The sequence below is a fragment of the Aptenodytes patagonicus genome, chromosome 2, assembly GCF_965638725.1.
Source record: "Aptenodytes patagonicus chromosome 2, bAptPat1.pri.cur, whole genome shotgun sequence".
Taxonomy (NCBI): domain Eukaryota; kingdom Metazoa; phylum Chordata; class Aves; order Sphenisciformes; family Spheniscidae; genus Aptenodytes; species Aptenodytes patagonicus.
The window spans coordinates 122,624,919-122,646,492 of NC_134950.1; the positions used below are offsets into that span (position 1 = coordinate 122,624,919).

Genomic DNA, 21,574 nt, shown 5'->3' on the forward strand with positions numbered 1-21,574 from the left:
CCTGGACAGGCTGGATCGATGGGCCGAGGCCAACTGTATGAGGTTCAACAAGGCCAAGTGCCGGGTCCTGCACTTCGGCCACAACAACCTCATGCAGCGCTACAGGCTTGGGGAAGAGTGGCTGGAAAGCTGCCTGTCGGAAAAGGACCTGGGGGTGCTGGTTGACAGCCGGCTGAACATGAGCCAGCAGTGTGCCCAGGCGGCCAAGAAGGCCAATGGCATCCTGGCTTGTATCGGAAACAGTGTGGCCAGCAGGAGTAGGGAAGAGATCGTGCCCCTGTACGTGGCACTGGTGAGGCCGCACCTCGAATACTGTGTTCAGTTTTGGGCCCCTCACTACAAGAAGGACGTCAAGGTGCTGGAGCGTGTCCAGAGAAGGGCAACAAAGCTGGTGAAGGGTCTAGAGCACAACTCTGAGGAGGAGCGGCTGAGGAAACTGGCCTTGTTTAGCCTGGAGAAAAGGAGGCTCAGGGGAGACCTTATCGCTCTCTACAACCGCCTGAAAGGAGGTTGTCGCGAGGTGGGGGTCGGTCTCTTCTCCCAAGTAACAAGCGCTAGGACAAGAGGAAACGGCCTCAAGTTGTGCCAGGGGAGGTTTAGATTGGAGATTGGGAAAAATTTCTTTACTGAAGGAGTGGTTAAACAGTGGAACGGGCTGCCCAGGGAAGTGGTTGAGTCACCATCCCTGGAAGTATTTAAAAGACAAGTAGATGAGGCGCTTAGGGACATGGTTTAGTGGGCATGGTGGTGTTGGGTTGACAGTTGGACTCGATGATCTTAGAGGTCTTTTCCAATCTTAATGATTCTATGATTCTATGATTTACATGAACAGAAATGCATGCCTTTGTGCTTGCTCTCTTAGATAAAAGCACGTTCGCTGGGCTGGTTGCAGGCCCACAGTCACATCTAAGGCTCTGAACTTCCTTATCTATCAGTAGTTTTTTACATGTGCCAAAACCGAGCATAAAAGGTCCAAGGTTCTCCCAGTACACCCACCTCCCGCTGCCAGAGGAGACACATGAGCTGCCAAGCAAGGGAAGTTGCTCTCCAATAACTGTGTTTGGTGCCAACAATACGTGAGGCGAAATATATACAGTCATAACAGCTGTAGATGATAGAGTGCACTGATCAGGAATACTAAACACAGGACATATAACCGGGGCAGAAACGAGAGCGATTTAATAAAGGAGCGTGACACATTGCTAGCATTGGAAGCCTGGGTTTGTTTCTGATGAAGATTAAGAGAATTGGTATAAAAGGAAATTGTTTTCTGCTACAAAGGGAAATCAATTGTCTTTAAATACACAGCAGTGTAATTAGCAAATCTTACTAATTGCCACAAAATAGAAATGTGAGCGTGTGTTGTCAGGCTGGCTAAGCCAGGAAAGTATTGTGAAAAAAATTGTAGAAGCTTTTAGAAATGAATATTTTTCTTAAGTACGCCTCCATCCCTGGAGATCCACGTGGCTGGATGAAATAGCAAGGGTGCAATGAAAATATATACTTCCTAATTTTCCCATGTGAAAGAGCATTTAAAAACATCTGTTAGTCAGAGAGCTTCTCCTAGGACATGCACGGAAGAACGGGGTGGGTGCAATGACTGCATCTGGCAAGTCCACTCGAAGTCCACCAAGCCACGTGAGGCCAATGATTGATGACAGGATGTCGTCTGACCTGCAGAGTGCTTCCAGCCGAGGATTACTAAAGGCCACATATGTTGGTTAAACAGGTCATGGTGCTGTTTGTGTTAATGCACTGATAAAGAGGCAGGGAAACCGAGCTGGAAAATTGTCCAGGCAAGTCCTTGTCCTGATAAAAGGCTCTTTTTAGTAGAAAATGGAGAAAACAAACTATTCCATATTCTTTCGACTAGGGGTAGGAAAACCACCAAAGCCACCTGCATTATTTTGGTGCAACCCTGATGCCACAGAAAGCAAGTGTTTGGGCCGGTGGACTGATGGCAAAGGGAGACCAGCGTCTCTGCCACTGCTGATGGCATCTGGAGAAACTGAAGAGAGGAAGGCGAAGGGCGTTCTCTGCCCCAGAGCGGCAGCCAAGCCCTTGGCACCCGTCTCTGGCCTTCCTCAGGGAGACCGAACTGCTGCAGCTCGGAGATTTGCAGCCTTTTCTTTCTCTGCTGCTGCCTGGGCTCCTGTTTGGGTTCTTGGTGATTCCCTATGGCTTCTCTCGCCTCCCCACAGTGTGCCCTGCCAGGTAACCCTTCCCTGCCTCAGTTTACCCACCTGTGAGCAGGGCCCACAGCATCCCCACTGAACTGATGCTGCAGGGTGTAGTCATTTAAGGAACATGACCCTGAAAGGCTTTTTGTGACGCATCCGTACCACTCCAGAAAGGCAGTTTGGAAAGCTGTCCCAGTGCTGCCCTGGCCCTTCTGTGTCGTTACTGTTAATTAAATGACTCAGTGTAATTTACAGCAGAGATCATGCCCCGTAGCAGGCAGTCGTACTGCAACAGAAGCAAAACATCCAAGTCCGGACCCATTTCTGCCGTGACCCTGGGGGCAGGGGACGCATGCACGCACCCAGGCTGCACGGTGGGCAGCTGGGCTGTAGGGGAGGGCAGGGGTCTGCCCACAGTCCCCAGCCTGCCCCTGCAACTTGGGGGTTAAATGTGTAGGCAACGCAGGAGGAGGCAGCTCAGGCAGCAGGCAGGGCAGGCCTCCCGAGGAATGTAGAGGCGCCTGGGGCAGCGGTGGGGAAGAACAACATCTCCCAACCCTGCCCTGCTGCCTTCCTGCAAACTTTTCGGAAGACAGAGGCTGAGGTTTGGCATCTCCACCTCCACAGCCCGGCTTTCAGCAGCCTGGCCCCGGCCTTGAGCCCGGCTTTCTCGCCCGCAGCCACCTCTGCGCTCACCTCCCACTGCCAGCTCCCTCCATCCTTCCCTCCACCACCCTCTTATTTACCCTACAGCCCTGTGCATCATTCTCCTGGTATAAAGCACCCGGCTGGTGCAGATAAATTGCATGTTTATTGAAAACCTCCTTAGAAAGCCGGAGGGAGTGTTCATCATTTCCTGGTGCAATTCAGTTGGTGCGGAGTTCAGGGATGCTGTGACACTACCTTGCGAGAGCTGGGAGATGCGTTTGCTCCTGCAAGAACCAAGCCAGGCTCCATCCTGGAAAGACTTTTGCCTTATAAATTCTTCATTCTGTTTATATTCTAGCACTTAAGCCTTTATTGCTTTCCTGCTAAAAGACACCAGAGCACGTATCTCAGGCATTTCAGGGTGGCATGCGTAGCCCAGGCTCCTGCGGGAAATGACCTGCCTGGGACAGCTATGGCCCTGGGGAGGCACAGGCACCAGGGATTAGACCTGGAAATGTCCACAAAGAAACTGGTGTGCTGCCAACCGCTGGTTCCTCGTGCTGGTTTGCTTGCAAATAGTAAGTATATGATGGTTGCTTTTGGAGAGAGATCTAGCTATAAATTGTCACCCAGACACCTCCTAATCGTCTTTTTCCATAAACTATACAGCCCCACGCTGTTGTCGTGCCTCGAAATCTGAGGGCGTTTTCTCACAGATAGAAAAATGATCTGGGAGGCGGGGGCGGGCGGGGGGGGGGGGCTTTCTCCGCATTTTCTCCAGTTCTCTGCAATGTGAGCCGAGAGGCAAACGTGGCAGCAAGAAATCGAGACAGACGATCCCCTCCCTGCTCTTGTTCACGACTTCCCTGTTTATCCGGGCAGGCAGCGCTCTGCCCCAGCCTGCCACCTCGCCGGCCCTGGAGGGCTGTGCCGCCCCAGCATGAGGCCGCGGCGATGTGCCCGGCGCTCCCACCAAGATGGGGCCGAAATCGGGGAACACCACTCAGGGCTGCTTCTCCCCAAATCGCTGCCTCCCTCCGCCCCTCAGGCAGCTGCGATTGCCACGTGGAGCAGGGCTGGGTTACAACCTGTCAGCATTATTTTGCATGAGTAAATGCAGTGTGTAAGCCTTGCCCACAGGAACAAAACCAAATTAAATGAGCAATGGCTTTTTTCTTCAAGGGATAGGGTTTAGAATAAGTTAATTCAGATAGCACATAGATTTTGGTCCTGTGCTACGACAGCAATCACGGACCCCTTCACTCCTTAATAGGCATGGGCTGTAAAACTCACAGGAACTATAAAACTGTGGGACCATATCTAATCGCAGCAGAAGGGTCTGCAAGTCAGTGTAGTACTACAACTCCAGTCCAGTAGAAAGTTCAAGTTAATCATCTGCTTGCTTGGGAATACCCCTAACCCAAGTCTCACAGAAAGAATAAATCCGGGCACGAAACTTCAAAGGTATTTTCCTGCCTAACGTTCACTGAAAGCGTTGCGAATTAAACACCAAAATGCCTTTGAATTGCTTGGCTGCGATCCCCCTTCGAAGGCACTTGCCATCAAAGTGTCTGCTCATGCGTGCGGAGCCTGGAAGGAGGCCAAGCCCAGCGCGATGGTTCCCTATCCAAAGGGCTTCGGCAGCCTTTTCCATGTTGTCCGCGCGAGCATTGTTCTGCTGACAGCTGATTTGATCCTTTGGCATAGGAAGGAAATGTAGTTTACATAGCTGGTGAAGGTCAGCAGCATCCAGAGCGGCCATTCGGCAAGGCGGCTGCTTCCCCTCCCGGGTTGGTGAGCTACTGCGGGTCCGACTGTAAAACAACTTACAGATGTTAGATTACAGATAAAAAGTAATGGCAGAAAATGTATGCATGACCCTTAAAAAAGAAAGTCGGAAGAAAACCATGATCTGAGGGAAGTTACATTTTCTTCTTTGGTTGGTTTGTTGAAAGCTGAAAATTGAGACACCTATTCCCAAATACTTCTGTTCCACCAAAGGGTTTGTTTCCTAGAGGTCCGAAGAGCCTCATCTCCGTATGTTTGCAGAAAAAAAAACCCAATAGACATCGGCTGAGTCTCTGATATGCTGGATAGGAGCATGCCTTCCCTTCATTAACTTTACATCCTTTGGTGAGGAGGAGGGAAGAAGGTGCGTGAGCAAGGTGCAACTTCCTTTTTGACTGCTCTTTGTCCACTAACGCCGCAGATTCCTCCCACCAGTGAAGCAGCAGTGGGACTCTCGTTCCTGTCCTTATCTACCTGCTGCTCTATTTCCTTTCTGTCATTCTCTTGGGCCATACAAATATGGATTCAAGCAATCCATTGCTCATCGACTCTCGACGTTGTCAAAACCGGCCTTGCATTAGCTCTTTCGAAGGATGCTCTCTCAGTTTTGGCTTTCACCACCCCGGCTGAGCTTAACCTCAGCCTCAACAGTTTCAGTCAAGTCCCTCAAAAGAGGTAGTTATTTTTGCTCTTGGCCACCGGTGGCTTGAGCCTGGTCATGAAGCAGCTGCTGGGGGGCCACTGCATCCTCTCCTGGCCACGAAATGGGAGGCAAACCCTTTCAGGTCCGGCCAAAAGGGCCCCGGCACAGGCAGGGGCTTGCTGTGCTTTTTGCAAGTTAAACCTTCCCGAACTGCTGGGGCTTGTGCAAAGTGGGGTTTAGCCCCCAGGCACCCAGCTTTTCCCAAAGTGAAACAGGGCTAGTAGGGCTCAGCCTATGGAAGCTGCGACATCCCTAATTCCCCCACGGCAGAAGGCAGCTTGGAAAGGTTTGATAGATGGGACTGCTTGATAGATAGGGCTGTTTTCCCAACACTGTGTGAAAGCTCCAGCACTATTGATCCCTGAACACTCATCAGGCCACGGTTAGTGGCAGCATGCGCTGGGATACACCTTCGCTGGCTCCTGGGGACTGGAACAGCTCGGCCACTGTGCTTCGCTCTGCACTGGGATCCCCACCCGCCTGCCTTCCCCAGAAACCATGAAACCCCTTATCTAACCCTGTGCTATGTCTGGGCTAACTTCTGCGAGTCTGAAGTTTATCAAGCATATCAGCTCAAGCTCGAGCCTAAGGCTGTCGCTGCCAGGATGAGCCTCTCGGTCCTGCTCGCAGCCTGCCAGGTTGCTTTGAGAGAAGGACACACACCTTTTCCAGGGGCCTACAGTGTCATGATTTTTAAGCACATCGGGCCGAAACTCGCTGGAAGAGTTGGGCTATTTTAGACCTGGCCTCAGTTGCTCAGCAGTGCTTCCGTACAGGAACTGGTCAAAGAGGGGATGGGATTTTTTGTTTTTTGACAGGTTTTGGTCACAGCCCAATTTGCGATTATTAAAGGTAGCGAATTTCCACGTTCGTTAACATCTGGCCCTATCTCCTGGAGCCTGGGGGAGAATAAAACAAGTCCTGGGAATGCAGGACACATGCCCGGGCCCATAGGATTAACTGCACCAGTCGATTTGCTCAGAGGCACCATGGCTCCCTACAAACCGGCCTCTCCCCCGAGCCCGGCAGAGGTCCTGTCGCAGCCCCCCGACCTCCGAGCACCCCCAGCTGGGTTTTGTCATGAAAATTTTGCAGCAAGGAGAGAGGCCGGCAGGCAAAGTATAGAATTACAAGGGTAATTCTTTGTTTATGTGCATGAGGAGTCCCGTTCACATTGGGACACCCTGAATGCAGTTTTACACACGGTTCTTACACCTTTCGTGTTTCAGGTACAACACGATTTGACCAATCACTATTTAACACACACATGCCACTGTTTTGCAAAGCAACTATAATTTTATGACGTCATCATCCATCTGCTTCTTTCTCGATCTGAATGCCCCTGGAGTTGGTCTTGCTGCAGTTACTTGTCTATGATGCCACGTAATGGGGCGGCGGGGCTCACAGAGGTGTTGGAGGGGCTGGGATGCTGGTGTTACCTTGGGCGCCCAGGGGCATCCTTTATTCTTCGGGGGGGGACGGGGGACGACTCTCCTTCTCCTTGCAATGAGCTGGGGTCCTTTAGCCATGCTCACTTAAGCATGACCACACAGCATACAACGTACAATGTACCTGTATTAAGAAAATTCATACAATTTCCTACTATAAAGACTCATCGGTACCGTAGTTACAGAATGAGATTTTCGGGGGGGGGGGGGGGCTGTTTTTTCACGACGGGTGGCAGCGACTTCTCACAAGGGTTTTTCACGAGGGTTTCAGGGCCGGTACGGCCATTCTTCAGGGGAACGTGGCGAGAAAAGGAGCGTTACGCGGAGCAGATGTGTAAAAACGCCCTCTTTGCATCATCCGGGCGACTTCGATCACCGCGCGCATCCCTTTCCAAGCCCCTTTTCCAAGCTCAGCGGCCTTATCTAGCCCGTTATCTGCCAAGCGTTATATGACGCCGCCGATGCCGGATGCGGCGCGCTCTTTGCGCGGGTTACGCCTCTAGACCCGCACGTGACGTCTTTCGATCGCCCGCGCACGCAACCACCATTGGGCCGGTGACGAGCGGCCGCTTCGCGCAGCGCGGGGGCGGGGGCTGGGGGGCGGGGCCAGGAGGCGGGGGGGCGGGGGCCCCCGCCCCCCCGCCTCCTGGCCCCGCCCCCCCAGCCCCCGCCCCCGCCGGGGACGGGCGCGGCGGGAGTGAGACGGCGCGGCGGGACGGAGCGGCCGCCGCGGCCGGCAGCGCCCTGAGCCCGGCGGGAAGGAGGAGGAGGAGGAGGAGGAGGAAGGCGGGAGTCAGCCCGCTAAGCCGGGCGGGATGGATAAGTACGACGACCTGGGTCTGGAAGCCAGCAAGTTCATCGAAGACCTCAACATGTACGAGGCCTCCAAGGACGGTCTCTTTCGGGTGGACAAAGCTGCCGGCAACAACCCCGAGTTCGAGGAGACCAGGCGGGTCTTCGCCACCAAAATGGCCAAGATCCACCTCCAGCAGCAGCAGCAGCAGCAGCAGGAGGAGATGCTGATGGCAGCCCTGAATGGAGGGGCTGCCTTCAACGCCCCCCGGCCCAGCCCGCCGGCAGCACGGGGTGCCAAGCCGCCCCCGGCCTCCGCCGCTGAGGGGCCACGTGTGAGGCCATATGACGGAGGGGAGCGTGGCTTCGGCGAGAGCGGGGTGCATTCCGAGGCCCCGGGGAGCCAGGCCGGGCACCGGGGCTGGGAAGCGGAGTCTGACAGGATCCCCAGAGCGGGGGGCTCGCGGCCTGGCACGGGGCGCGGGGAGCAGCAGGCCGGGAGCTCCGGCGACCCCCAGCCCTGCCGCAGCGGGCAGGAGAACGGCAGTGAGGGCAGGTGGGGCGGCGGGGGCCGTGACCTGATGCCAGCCGGGCAGAGGTCTTCCTCCTTCTCGCACGCCCGGACCCCCCCGGCACCCTTGGCGGGAATGGAGGAGGGGGTGCCGGGGGCCCTGCCGCAGCAGAGGTCCTCCTCCTTCTCGGCCCCCTCGGTGCAGCCCGCCCGGGGGTTTTCGGGCCCTGCTGACACCTGCGGTCCCAGCACTGGAGGGGACGGTGGCCAGCTGTGGTACCAGGGCGTCCCACTGTCCTTCCCCCCCAGCTCCGTGCCCGCCGCCCCGAGCGTGGACTACCAGCACACTGCCGCCTACCCCGGCCCAGCCAGCCACTTCGTGGCCCATGGTCAAAACCATCGGCCCAATGGCAGCGGCGCGAGCCCCGAGCTGGGCTCCTCACGCCTGGCCTCACGTGAGCCGACGGTTCCAGATGCTCCACAGCCGCCTTCCCTGGAGGGCGTGAGTGGCCCACGGTCGGATGCTGGGCACCCGGAGGGCTCCAGCGCAGCAAAGGTGAAGCTGCCCTGCCAGACCCTCCTTCTGCAGCCGGAGCAAGGGCCATCGGCGGCTGAGCTGAAGCTGGAGGCACTGACCCAGCGCCTGGAGCAGGAGATGGATGCTCGGCCGAAGGCCGATTACTTCGGTAAGGAGGCAGTCTGCCAGTCAGCATGAAAGGGGTTCATTGCAAAGTGTCACTGCAGGGTTCACACCTCCATACGCCTGCTTGGTTATTCTTTCTCAGTTTTTTTGTTATTTAACTTTTATTTATCACAGGGACTGGAGGCTTTTCCTCCTGTGACACATTTTTCTTTTATCCTATCTCTTAAATTTTAAAGCAAAGGTAGTTTAGCAGCTTTGGGGAGGACAGCACTGAGAAGAAGCTGGAGCAGCATCTTTTGAAGTGCCCTTCATTGCCGGCAGGGAGGCACTTAACTTTTCTTGACAGTACTCCTGGTTCTCCGTGTCTTAAAAGTACTCTGCCTGACCACGTGTGAGTGGGAAGGCAGCCGTCCAGCTTGTGGAGGAGTCATGCCTGTGTACTCTGCGGGCATGGAGAAGGGCACAGAGCTCGGGTGAGGCTTGGTGGTACCCCCCATGGAGGTGGCCATGGCCAGGCGTGCTTGTGGGATCTCTTGAAGAGGAGTTGCTTGGGGATGGGAAGGGTGGTGGTTTCCCAGACTTGCCAGGATTTCCCCCTGCCCCCAGGTGCTGGTCCTCATCAGCTCTGAAAGGATCGGTGCATCCTGAATCCTAAATCTCAGGTCTGCTAGTAGTCCCAACCACCACCAGAGGTTATTGCTGGTGCTTGGCAGTGGAAAGGGACTGCTTACATGTGAGGATCTCCCAATGAGAATATTAAATGTCCTGCTGGATTAAACCGATTTACTACCCCAGGATGGCAGAAGGTCAGAGGCAAATCGAGTGTTTCCTTTCCCTGCCGTGCCACTTTGCAATTTAATAATACTTCAGCGTTTAGGAGGTGGAAACCCGAAGTTGCTGGGAAGGCTGAGAACTCCGTGGTTAATTTAACGAATTATGGGAGCAGGTCTAGCGTATAGATTTTCCTCACGATTTTAGACCCACAGACACAGAAGTAGAAGCGGGGACAGATTAAACTCTTCAGCCTGGTGCAGAGGAAGGGTTTGCATCTCGGGCTGCACAGATGCCATTGCATGGGGTCCTGCCCAGTGGGGTCGGTGGGTGGCTCAGCGGTGGCCTGCACACACAGGAGCAGCCACGGGCTTCACGCCAAGCTTTGGGGACATAGCTGGAGGGACCACCGGGTGCTCAGTTGCAAATTGCATAACAAAGTGTGTTTCTTGGCATCAGGTGGTGGTACATGCCTGCAGAGGGCTGTGCTGGGATTGTTTATCTCAGTATCTGAGACTGGGTTCAGCCTTGTGGCAGGGCAGATGCGTTTTTATTCTGTCACAGAAAAGTGATGTGTCGAGTTGCTGTGCTTCGAGCGTTTTGGCCTGGAAATGTGTTTTGGCGCTTTCCGTCCCGTGCGGGCAGCGCGTGGTTTGAAGGAGCTCAAGGAGCCTCGTCTGGGGAGGGGGGGGCTGAACGCTGTGACAAGGAGCTGATAACGAAGATGGGGTTGGGACAACAGTCTCGTGGGAGGCGGTGCTCAAAAATGGGAATATTTTGCTGGAGGTGGCATTCAGCTCCACTGGAGAGGTGTCACGGGTCTCTTCAACAGACCCTGCTGCGTGCGTCTTCTCCTCACGGTGCAAGTAAACCAGCTAGATCATACCTCATCCAAACTGTGCATGGGGATGGGGTGAGAAAGCAGAGAGACCTAGTTGGTGGTTAGATTATTTTTACATTTTTGTCACAAAATAGGGGGTAGCGCCAGGAGGAGGCTTTTGTCCTGTGGGAAATCTGTAGTGAAGCAGGAGTAATGCTGGCAGCATGGAGAGTCCTGCTGGTCAGGTGGCTGAGTTACTGGTGAGCCCCGGTGAGGGAGGAGAGGGGGAGGCTGCCTGATCCCCAGTGAGGTCTTTTGACGTCCTCCTGGCAGGAGGTTTTACACCAGGGTGTAGTGTCTGAGAAATTGGGGAAGGAGGAGAGTGACGGAGGAGAGGGAGAGGGAAAGACGAAAGGATGCAGTCATGGCAGAGGAAGAAGTAACGGTTTGTGGAGCCTCAGCTCTGTGGAGGAAGGCTCGGCAAATCTGCTCTGCAGAGGACCAAGGAGCAGGAAGGGGCAAGTACTGAGGTATTTTACTTCTGGGCCTCTTCCCCCTTTCTTTCTCACTTTTATTTTCATTTTTTCACAGTTACCATACTTCCTTTGGAGGAGTAAAGGACCCAGCTGGTCTTCTGAATCTATCTTTGCTATTCCCTGCCCTCAAGCTAGCAAACTTTAGGATGGAAAGTAAATACTTTTATGCAATAGTGATAAAAAGGATCAGACTTTTCCCCCAGTGAAGGGAAGTCTCATGCAGCAGCTTTACAGTACATCAGAGCCAGGAAATGAAACCAGGACTGAAATGCAGATGACCAAAGTGTTTTATCTAAAATGCTTTCAGCTCTCCTAATTTTGGGCGCTGCTTTTATAACAAGGAGATTTTTTAAGATGGGTCTGTCTGTCTTGGTAACATACAGTCCTTCCGTCTGTCTCTGTCTGGACCAGATATTTATCATGGACAATTAATTCTGATCACAGTAAAGGAGCTGCTTTTTCCTTCACTATGTGAAAACGAGCATTTGTAAATGAAAGCCTAGGAAAGGATAAGCTAGGGACTAGGCATAACATAGGTAGGATGCTCTGCTGAGGAGTAACAGGCAGTCTGGTTGTCTGTCAGCACCAGCTTGCTGTACAAAATCTATTTGTCTGCTCAGAGTATGTATAATAAGTGAAAGGAAAGAAGCAAACAAAGCCAAGAAGTTTCTTTTTTTAAATAGTGGCCTATGTGTGAGCAGCATGGGCTGCACGTGTCTCTGGAGGAATTTGTGTTCTCCAAGAGTGCTTTTGAAATGCTGACTTGATTTATGTGGGCTTTCGAGGAGGACATAGGGAGTCTCAGGTATCACCCAGGTCTTACGCTTGGGATGGGAAATCCTAAAATTGCTCCCTGGAGATGCTGGTTCCCATGCAGCAGAGAGGGGGCCCCAGGTCCCAGGAGGTGCTGCTAGAAGCCACCTTAGGTTATATTCAGGTTTTTGGCATACTGTTTCCAGGGACCAGCCAGGAGCGAGGTGCCTGAATCCCGCTGACTTTCCATGGTGTTCCTTTGGATGCACCAGCCTTCATCTCCGCTTGGTGAAGGGAAGATTAATTAAATAGGAGTGACTGGGGGAGTTGCAACTCTTCCACTAGCACCACCCAGTGCAATGCAGATGTTTTGGGTTAGGTGCGGTGGCACCATTCCAAGAACTGGCGTGGGACAAGCTTTCAGGTGAGAGCCAGGCAGGTGCACAACCAAACCGAGTGTCTGCCTGCACTGCCTGGAAGTGACTTGGTAGGGGAGAGGCCTGGCTGAGAGGCCTTGGGGTCTGCAGGGAGGTTTTGCCATTCATTTTAGCAGAACCTGTGGTACCATGCAGTTCCTTGGTCTGTAGGCACAGATAGATGCTTTCAGAGGTGTAACATGTAGCATCACTTTTTTACCAGTGCTTATTTCATATAGCTAGATGGAAATCTCCATCTGATGGAGACTATCTACACCCTTACCAAGAGCTTTTTTTAAAACAATTTTTATAAATGGTTTTCTTGTTACAAGTATTTGTTAGATATTGAGTTCCATCTTCCTTATTATTTAGAGCAGAGCTGATAAGCTGCAGGTATTTTAGGAGCACCCCAGCATTTTGTTTTGCAGTGAAATATTGGGATGCTTCCCAGCAGTCAGGCAGAGAAGATCTCTTAGCGAAGTCTGCAGATTTCTTTTCCCCTTGGCAGAAGCAGAGTGGTAGCTGAGTCGCTGAAACCCCATGGAGACATGGAACCCCAGCACCTTTGAATGGGTGTGATCAGCTCAAAGGCCAGCAGCACTCTTTCGAAGTCTCGTGCATAGTGAAATTAGTGTTTTACCACTGCCAAAAATACAATTCGTTTAACTTTAAGACTGTACACACCTGCAGCCTTTACCAAACCCTGCTGATGATGGTGCACCAGGATGCTTCGGCAGCAATGAGGGTAATTTCAGGGCTGCCGAGTGGAGAATTTCTGGTTAAAATGAAAGTTCTTCTGAGGTTTGTTTTGTACATGGGTGATGATAACGGTGTTGTTTCCACTGGGAATGAGTGGAGGCATCCCTCGCTGCCTGTTCCTGGGAGAACACCACGGCTGGAAGGAGATGCCTGTCTGCAGCGGAGAGGAGAGGGAGGCAGGGCGAGGCGGGTCCTGGTGGAACAAGGAAAGCTGGAAGGATCATGGCACGTGGACTAGTGGGTGTGTGCAGATTGCAAAGCTTTTCTCACTGCAGGGAACCAAGCAAATAAGTATTTGCCTGGGATATGGCTCTTCAAGATTACAGCAGCATGTGCTTCTCCTCCCTTCCTCTTGGGAGCTCAGCTGGGTTTGCAAGCTAAGGAAGAATCTGTACCAAAAGGAAAGAAAAAGGAAGGAGTTGAGGCAGAGGATCAATAGGTCTTTCAGACAGGATACTGTGGCAGTGGGGACTGAAAGGAATAAGGAACCTCATTTATTTGGCACTGGAGTTAATGTAATCTCTGACATCGCTATAAGGTACTTAAAATGTCACTGACGTGAGTTTGATGGCATTTTGTACTTTGCTGGCAGTGTGTGCATGACTGTCTACAGCAAAGTCGGGGGTCAAGAACATGGCATGCAAAAACAGTACAGGAAAATTGCATTTACCAAATCTGTCATTCTTTGGGCAGGGAGGACCTTTACTTGCAGGGAGCACATCTTTGCTACCACTGAGTGACGACATGGGGTTGATATGAGTGATGATATCCAGTGGTGAATGGGACCAGACTGCCAGGTTTCCCAGGCACTTGATCTCGCACGGGCCTCCAGATCTCCTTGAAATCAACTCTCCAGCAAGTGTGATTGCACAGTAGTGGATAACAGCATAGTGAGGCACGCAGTATGTCTAATTTAGAGTGATGTAGGAATGACTTGGTTAAGGTGAGCCACAGGGAGGTGGCATTAGGTTCTGGAGAAGGTCTGAAGTAAAACCCAAAGAACTGAGCATCACGTTGGGTATGACGGGGTGAAGTCTTTTTTTTTTCAGCAGGCGGTCTTTGAAAAATGTGTGTCTAAGTGAAGGATTTGGTTCTCCTGGAATAAATAGGTGGGTCGGAAACACAGAAGCTGTAGCTTCACGAGGGTGAAGAGGAGGAGAGCTCTCCTCTTACCTTGTTCCCCTTTCCTGCTCTGACGGGGAGGACCCTCCTGAAGGTACAGCTTCTGCCAAGATGCAGCAGGGTCTACTTCTGGATTAGCCACGTGCATGTCTGGGCAGATGGGAAAGATGATATGGGAAGTATTTACATGCAGAGGCTCTGGGGTTTTCTTCCAAATGCAGCTGGGGGTTCTTCAGCATAAATCCAGCCTCCTGTAAGGAGGGGGCAAAAAACAGTTACGTGTGGTGGAGAAGAGTCAAGCTGATCATGGAAATGTGGCTTGCATGGAGTAAGTGGACGGAGTAGGATAGACTTACTGCTCTGAGTGCTGTTTCTGGATTAGCTACGTATGCAGACCCCCACCACCAGACTCTCCCCTCATCATGCCACTGCATTCCTCTTATCCAGGACCGGACTGACATGGCAAGGAAATCTCACCACTGAAGCAGCACAGCAACACATTTGGCCCTCTAAAATTAAGCGACAGCCTTAGCAAACCCAACTAGGAGCACGTGTAGAAAAGCTTGGCTGTTCTGGATGCTGCTGAGAACAGGGATGCTGCTGAAAAGGAGGGGGATGCTGCTGGAAAAACCCACAACTGTGTTCTTGGTTTGTAGATAGATGATGTCTGGCACATGGAAATAAATCATAATGACCAGTCCCAGAAAATGCTGTTGTTCAGCATGGTTTGCATTGAATTTTTAGCAAGTGGGATACAGTAAGTAACTGAGCTCCTTCTGGTGAGCGTGAAATAGCAACACTTAGAGGAAAAAACATCTCTAAAGGCTTTGAGTCTGGCGGTAAATGGAAATGCACTTGTTGAGCTTTGATGATGGAAATGACGTTTCAGACTGGGCGCCAGGTTTGCTTTCATTTCTGACAGCCCTTGAGGTCTGCATCAGACCTGTTTGATCTCGTGAGCCAAGGCTGTTCCCAGTGACAGCCCTCCTGGTTTGCAGTGCCGAGATGGAGTACGGCAAGCGCCGGGGACGTGGCTTACAGGGCATGTTTTTGGTCCCAGCTCTGCCCCAAAGGTCCCTTTGTTCAGGCGCTCAGCTGCAGCGCAGGCGGTTGCTTGCCGCATGATGTGAAAGGGAACAGAGATTTCTTTGTTTTCCAGGGCCCGGCTGCCCTGCCGGCAGAAATTGAGCCGAAATCAGCAATTTCCATCCCTTTCCCTTTCCAAATCTGGCTACCATTCTACCGGCACGCTCGAGCATGAATTTACCGGCGCTGCACGTGTGCGGTGCTTTGGGCTTGTCATCCTGGTGGTGAAAGAGAAACCTTTCATTTCTCCTTAATAACATCTTAATCACGCCATCTGAGGTTAAAAGCCATAATTTTGGAGGGCATATATGCTCAGATCGACGCTTGCATAAGCATTTGTTATGCGTCGCGAAGTAACCAAGTGCAGGAATCGGGCATCTCGCTGAGCCGTGGGTACTCGGGATCCCTCTGCTTCGAGCTGAGGATAGAAGTTTGTGCTAAATGCTGCGTTATGCCAAGAAAATTACCCTAAGCTGCTGACTAGCATCAGCAGCATGTGGGGCTGGACTGATGCTGCTGACATTTTAACTCTACACCCTGGCTAGCAGAAAGCACACTCAGCACTCTTTCGGGAAATAGTTGTTGGAGCTGGCGTGGAGCAGGGCGCAGAGCCCGTTTTGCGGCAGGATGGGCTTGGATGTGCCCTGTGCTGCGCTGCCTTCCATCAGGCTGGCTTTGCACATGTGTCGCCGAGCTTGGTGGCTGGCCGCCATCAGCAGCAGGTACTGCTTTTTTGTTGCATAGCCTAAGCCGAAAGAACAGGATCATTGTGGCAGCAGGGAGCGAGCGGCCAAAAAAAAGTGGAAAGGAAAAATCAATAAAAATCACCTTTTTTTCCCCTTTCAGGCCAGGTGTGCTGCGAGTCGGAGATGAAGGCTCAAGTATGTTGCTTAAAATACTTCAGAATATTATATTTGGAAGAAGCAAAGACTTATTTCTAGAATAATTCCAATTGCTACTGAGATTTAATTGGCTTTCAAGTAAGAGTTGGCAGGTACAAGTAAAAACATAAATGATACACAGATTTGCCATAATGCCATTTTTCATTTGTCAGCCTTGCCACGGGACATCTATAAATACTTATAGCATGGTTGGTTATTACATAGTTGGGTAATTTAGCACATTATAGTTTTTACAGACAACGCTGTCAATTTATTTTAAAAGCCCTTTCATTCTATGACTTTATTTTCCATGTTTTAAGGGCCTAAATATTTAAAGAAGTGGATAAAAGGGTTAAGCAGGGGATGAAACGGAGCATGTACTGAAAGAAAGGGGGAAGGATGGTGGGGGCAGTCGAGGGGCGGGAGGTGGAGGAAGGTTTGGGTACGGATGCGGGAGCCCGGGCAGCTCCTGCAGGATCCGGCCGGACTATCTGTGCTGTTGGGGAAAACATATCTAGTGCCTACGCTCTGAAGCTTAAATGGGATGGACAAGAGACAGCAGAGGCAATTTCTGCCCTCTGTGGGATTTGCATTAGGGTATTTTATAGTGGCTTTAGATGCCTGCCAGCATCTTTACTGTGCACTGTGCCTGCACGCAGCTGCTGTGCCTTCTGCCTCCTGCTTCTTCTCGCTGCTCATCCATATTCAGTGTTACCCGGCTGCTTTCTGGAAAGGAGGAAATCAGAGCACACTGGTGATTTTTTCTGGAGCAACTGCTCATTGGTATGGAAAAGGGGAAAATGCAGCACTTGCAGTGCAATAAGTACATCGGTTCTGTGGAAAGCCTGGTGAATGTCGTGGAAAGAAGGCTTTGAGCAGCAAAATCAGCAGGTTTTCTGCTCTCAAAACTTTCCACTCGGCATTGCTGTAGTTGAGATGGAATTTTGCGAGGTAGCTGTTAACTCTTGTGTCAGACGATTGCACAGCATCTCAGGCTGCCGCTGAATGTATGTGTTCCTGGGAGAACACATCCATTTGGAAAGCCAAATTTTCTTACCTTTGTCTTGTCTTTTCTTTTTTTTTTCTTCTTTTTTTTGTAATGCCTGCGTGATTTACCTTTTGCTTTCTTAAAATGTTTCTTTCAATAAATAACTGAGATAAATCTGCTTGGTTCGAAAAGAACCAGCAAGTTTTGCTAACTTGGTGCCAGTCTGTGTGCTGGGGTGGGCCTGCAGCCAAGCTAGCATTTCAGCTCAGGTTGGATTTGGACAAAACAGAGTAACTAATTATTCTCTGCAGCCTTCTCTCCAGGTTTGTGTCAGTTTGGACTCTGGCTCTGAGTGCAGTGGGGCTTGGAGCAGTGCTAGGACAGCTTTCAGTGTGCAGTTGAACACACGCAGGCAGCTGCAGCACAGAGAGCCGGGTCTGCTCTGGGAAAATGAAGTATCTGCTTTTCAGCAGCCCTGTGTGCGCTACTGCAAAGGGTTCCTGAGCGTTTTTAACCCTATAGTGCGAAAACTGACGGCTGCAGCTATCGGCTGCATGAAGAAATTGTTAACCACCCTGGGACTGCCAGCGTGGTGCTGCCGGAGTTGGGAGTTACTTTTCAGCGCTGTCGTAAGTACGTTGGGTTTCTTCCTAACTTTCACCAGACCTTTCCAATTACTCCGGAGCTTGCGGGGCCCTGAAAGAAGTGAAGTTTTGTTAACCATGACATGACTAAGGATCTCCAGCAAGATGATGCTATCCCTCTTCTTGGGCCAGTAGGAGCAAGACGTGACCAACAGTCCCTGCCCCAGGGAGTTTAAGAGTCAGAGTAGCAGTGGAAGGAGAGACCTGGAGGCAAAGTCACATCTGCAGGGTCACTGAGGAGCAGAGAAACATCTTCTGTTTGTCCTTCACACTGCCCTTTTTGGGTAGATCCATGTTTATTTGCTTAAACACAGATTAAAGTTTCTCATTTAGAGGTAGTTAAAGGGCGATGCTGCTTTAAAACCGGTCTGTCGCAATCACAGGGAAATGCCTGAAGTAAGTAAACTGGCTTGATGTGTCATTTTCCTTGGACAAGGACTTTCTTTCGCCGGCCGCTAATAGTGGTTTTGGGTGGCCTTGCTGCGTTTGTCCCTGCCAGGTGGAGGGAGCAGGTCCTGCTCGCAGATGCCATTAAAGGCGTGAAATTCAGTTGTCACTTCTTACTCCATTATCAGAATAGTTTTATGTGGAAATGTGGTGAGATTTGAGAGGCCCTAGGTGAACACACAACACCCTTTGCAAACCTGCAGTGCTAAAGTCTCCTCCCTGCGGTCCCTCCCCACCACCACCACCGTGCATCTGCCCTGTTGCCACTGTTTCCACCCTCGATCAGGCAGGTCTGTGCCTGGAGGGACCCAGCAGCTTCCTCATGAGGTAGAACTCCTCACCCTATGCTTTCTGCCTGGCTTGGGTTTTGGGTTGGAGCCCCACACCGGGGCAGGTGCAGGTGGAAGTGTGCTTGGCTGTGCTGGCTGTAGTGAGAGATTGGGCTGAACAGCCGAGCACAGTCGTCTTCTCCCTCTGGACTCCAGAGCTGACCCTGGTCTTTAGGTGATGGTGGTGGCAGGAAAGCCTGGGTGCGAGGAGCAACTTGGACTTGCACTTGGGACAGCTTATAGCCAGAAGTTGGCCGTGTGTGCTGGCCCTGGCTCTCCTTCACCCCATGAGAGTCAGCCCCCCTTGGCTGGTGGTGCTGCCGCCACCAGGTATCCTCTCCTTAAAACTGACTTCTTTCTTGCCTTGTCCTGCAAGAGGTGAGAAGAACGTCTCGGCAGGGTACATGGTCTGTAGATAGCGCCAACGTTTGGTCTCCCTGTTCACGTGTGGCTGACAGAGGGAAGAGAGGTAGGTGTCAGGTAGTCAGTTCAGCTCTGTTTTGGTGGGAAATCCTTAGGGCCTTCAGCAGATGCGAGCAGGGTCTGAAATCAATGAAGATTTAAAGGGGCTAAGTGAGCACACACTAAGTGTGTTTTCCTCACAACAGTTGCAACCAACAAGCTTATTTTATGCAATAAGTAGCGGAAACTATTGGTCTGTGAACAGCCCTGAGCACCACTTACTACCACCCAGGCTTTTGGGAGGGTCATTAAGTGGTTTTAAATGTATATAAAGTTTATGGGAATGAATGGGTGAAGGAAGGAGATGTCACTGTAGACAAACAGGGCTGCTGTTGTCCAGTTTACTTTTTTGCAAAAGGCTTTTTCCGTGGAGGTTTGATGACCGTTGTGGCCGCTGTTAACAGCATCTCTCAGGGTGGGTGACACTGATGTCACCTACATCTTGTGGCTACAGTGAACCGCCTGGTCCTAAGCTGCCGAGCCACCATGCCAAATTACAGGTGTGGTCACCCAGCCAGTGACCCCAGCCACCCCATCAGGTGCTGCTTCTGACCTCTGTCTCCCTCTCTCTCTTCCAGGCACCTGCGTGAAGTGCAGCAAGGGGGTGTATGGAGCAAACCAGGCTTGCCAGGCCATGGGCAACCTCTACCACGATGGCTGCTTCACCTGCGGAGCCTGCAGTGAGTACCCCCTGCCTGGCGTACTGCTGGTGCCGCTGGAGCAGGGCCCTGGTGAAAACTCTTCGGGCTCAACGTTTTTCTGGTGTAAAGGGGGAAAAAAAGGAGGTGGTTATTGAATTGTCTGCCACAGCTGTATGTCTTGGTGGTAGTGGTTGCTATTTGTTTTTGAATGGGTTCTTGCAAAGCATGTAGAAAAGATACTTTGGATTGTGCCGGCCATCTGCCTTCTGGTATGGGGGATGGTTGTTTTCATTCCTCTGTCTCTCTGTTACAGCTATGTTTTCTTACTCATAAGAGTATTTTTTCAAAGTGGCAGTGAATATGCCTTAGCTGGCATTTAGGGGTTTTTCATTTGTCATGTCAAACTTTACAGCCATTCTGGCCTTTCAGTCTGCGGACCCCAGGGAGAGCCGCCAGCTCAGCACTGTGCCGAGGGTGCAGGCAGGGTGCAAGTATCGGCAGCGGGCTCTGCGAGCGCTGGAGACACCTTTTCAGATGGAGCTGCTGCATGGTCGGTCCAGTCATGGTGTTTTCACTGCGTGCATTACCTTTACTCGCTGTAATTGTTTTGCCCTTCTGAGGGACCTCCGGTCAAAGCATCTAAGTGCATGAATTCCCCAGGTTACACATCTTGCTTGTTCTTTCTTCAGAGAAATGGAGCCGTGCCCTGAGATGAGGGACATGTCTCTGTGGGCTTGCTTTCTGGTTATTGCAGGGAGGGAGCTGGTTATTGTGCCAGAGGTATCAGGCTGGGAGCAGCGATGGCGAGCCCTGTGAAATCTGCCCAGGAAGCGGCGTAAATAGTTCAGCTGGCCCTGCTGAGCTTCCTGCCGCATGTCAGACCCACACGTGAAGCTTGCTGGAGTGTACAGCATGCTGCAGTGTATGGATCTTCCTGAGCGGCTTTTCGAGGAGGTCCATGATGGGGTGAGGAACTGGGCCACTTGATTTCAAATCGTGGCTGTGTTTGTAAGACAGTGTTTTTTCTATTTTGTTATGTCTAACTCTAGGGCTAGTAGCATATTTTTAGAAATGTAGCTGTATATGTGGTGGCAGAAAAAATAATAATCCTTCTGGTGCTTTTGTATATATCAGTTTGGTTTTCCCAGATGAGTCTTAGGGTTTTTCTCCTGCGTTGTATTTAGAGTTGTAAACTCATCAGGACTGCATGTGTTTTATTTGGAGCTGTAAAGTCAGAATAAATATAGAAAGATGTGTGTGCTTTTTAATAATAGCTGAACCTTGAACTCTGCTCATTTCCCAGCTGTCTGACACCAGATGCCTTGCCTCACCTATGTTTTCAGTAGAGCACTTCACCGTCATCTGACTGAAGACAGGAAAACTGAAAAGAAAAAGTAGTGTTTGCGTGTGGTGGCAGTTTCCTAGAGGCTCAGAAGTCAGCAGCTCACTCTTTTGTCCCCTCTTATAAACTAATTCGAAATCTTCTCCTGCAGAGAGGATTCCTGGCTGCAGACAGAGCTTTGCTTCAGGGACCTCTTGCCCTCCGTGGCCGGGTGGCCTCCAAACTGCCTTTGCACACAAAGCTCCTGTTAAAAATAATCCAGCAGCAAGTTCGAGCTGTCTTAAATGTCTAAAATTACTACTGTGCAACTGGTGCTTTAGAAAGAAACACTTTCAATCCTCCTTTTAGAATGGATTTTACCATCTTTATTTGGAGACCTGCACTAGAGAGGTACTTGCGGTTGCAGAGGTATCAGTGGTTACTTCTGTTTATGTTTGTTTGTGTTTGGTTAAAAAATAGCTTAATCCCATTTCTAATGAGGTGGGCTGGTAAGGGCTGGCTGAAAGAATAGCTATTTGCTGCTTATTCTAAAAGGCAACCCTTTCTAGAGGTTTCCAGTGCAAGATGAAAAGGTTTGGGTGTTGGGTGAGACTTAGATGGGAAAAAAAACCTAAGTTCAGCAAAGTGAAGCCCATTTTCTCTCTAACCCAGGCTGTAACTGAGGAATCTCTTTGGAGATGTGCAAAGGGTTTCAAATGGAAAGTTTAAAAAAAAAAAAAAAAGGGCTAGTAAAAATGCTAGTTAAAAAAAAAAAAGAAGGGGAGTAATAACAATATTTATCTGAGTAGAAAATACTGTATTTCTATATGAGATTAAAAAGGGGAATGGAAGCCACACGAGTATAAGCGAGAGCCTGTTTTGGCT

The 21,574-nt window shown here is 51.0% G+C and overlaps 1 protein-coding gene across 1 annotated transcript in view; it reads left to right on the forward strand.

Annotated features, from left to right (window-relative positions):
* The first annotated feature begins 7,464 nt into the window (after positions 1 to 7,464).
* The window catches only part of LIMD1 (LIM domain containing 1), a 36,006-nt gene continuing 21,896 nt past the window's right edge, over positions 7,465 to 21,574 (forward strand). Inside the window, exons 1-2 of the mRNA XM_076331033.1 lie at positions 7,465 to 8,756; positions 19,306 to 19,407. Coding sequence (XP_076187148.1) covers positions 7,583 to 8,756; positions 19,306 to 19,407 — 1,276 coding nt within the window. The 5' untranslated portion in view covers positions 7,465 to 7,582. The remainder of the gene's footprint in view (positions 8,757 to 19,305; positions 19,408 to 21,574) is intronic.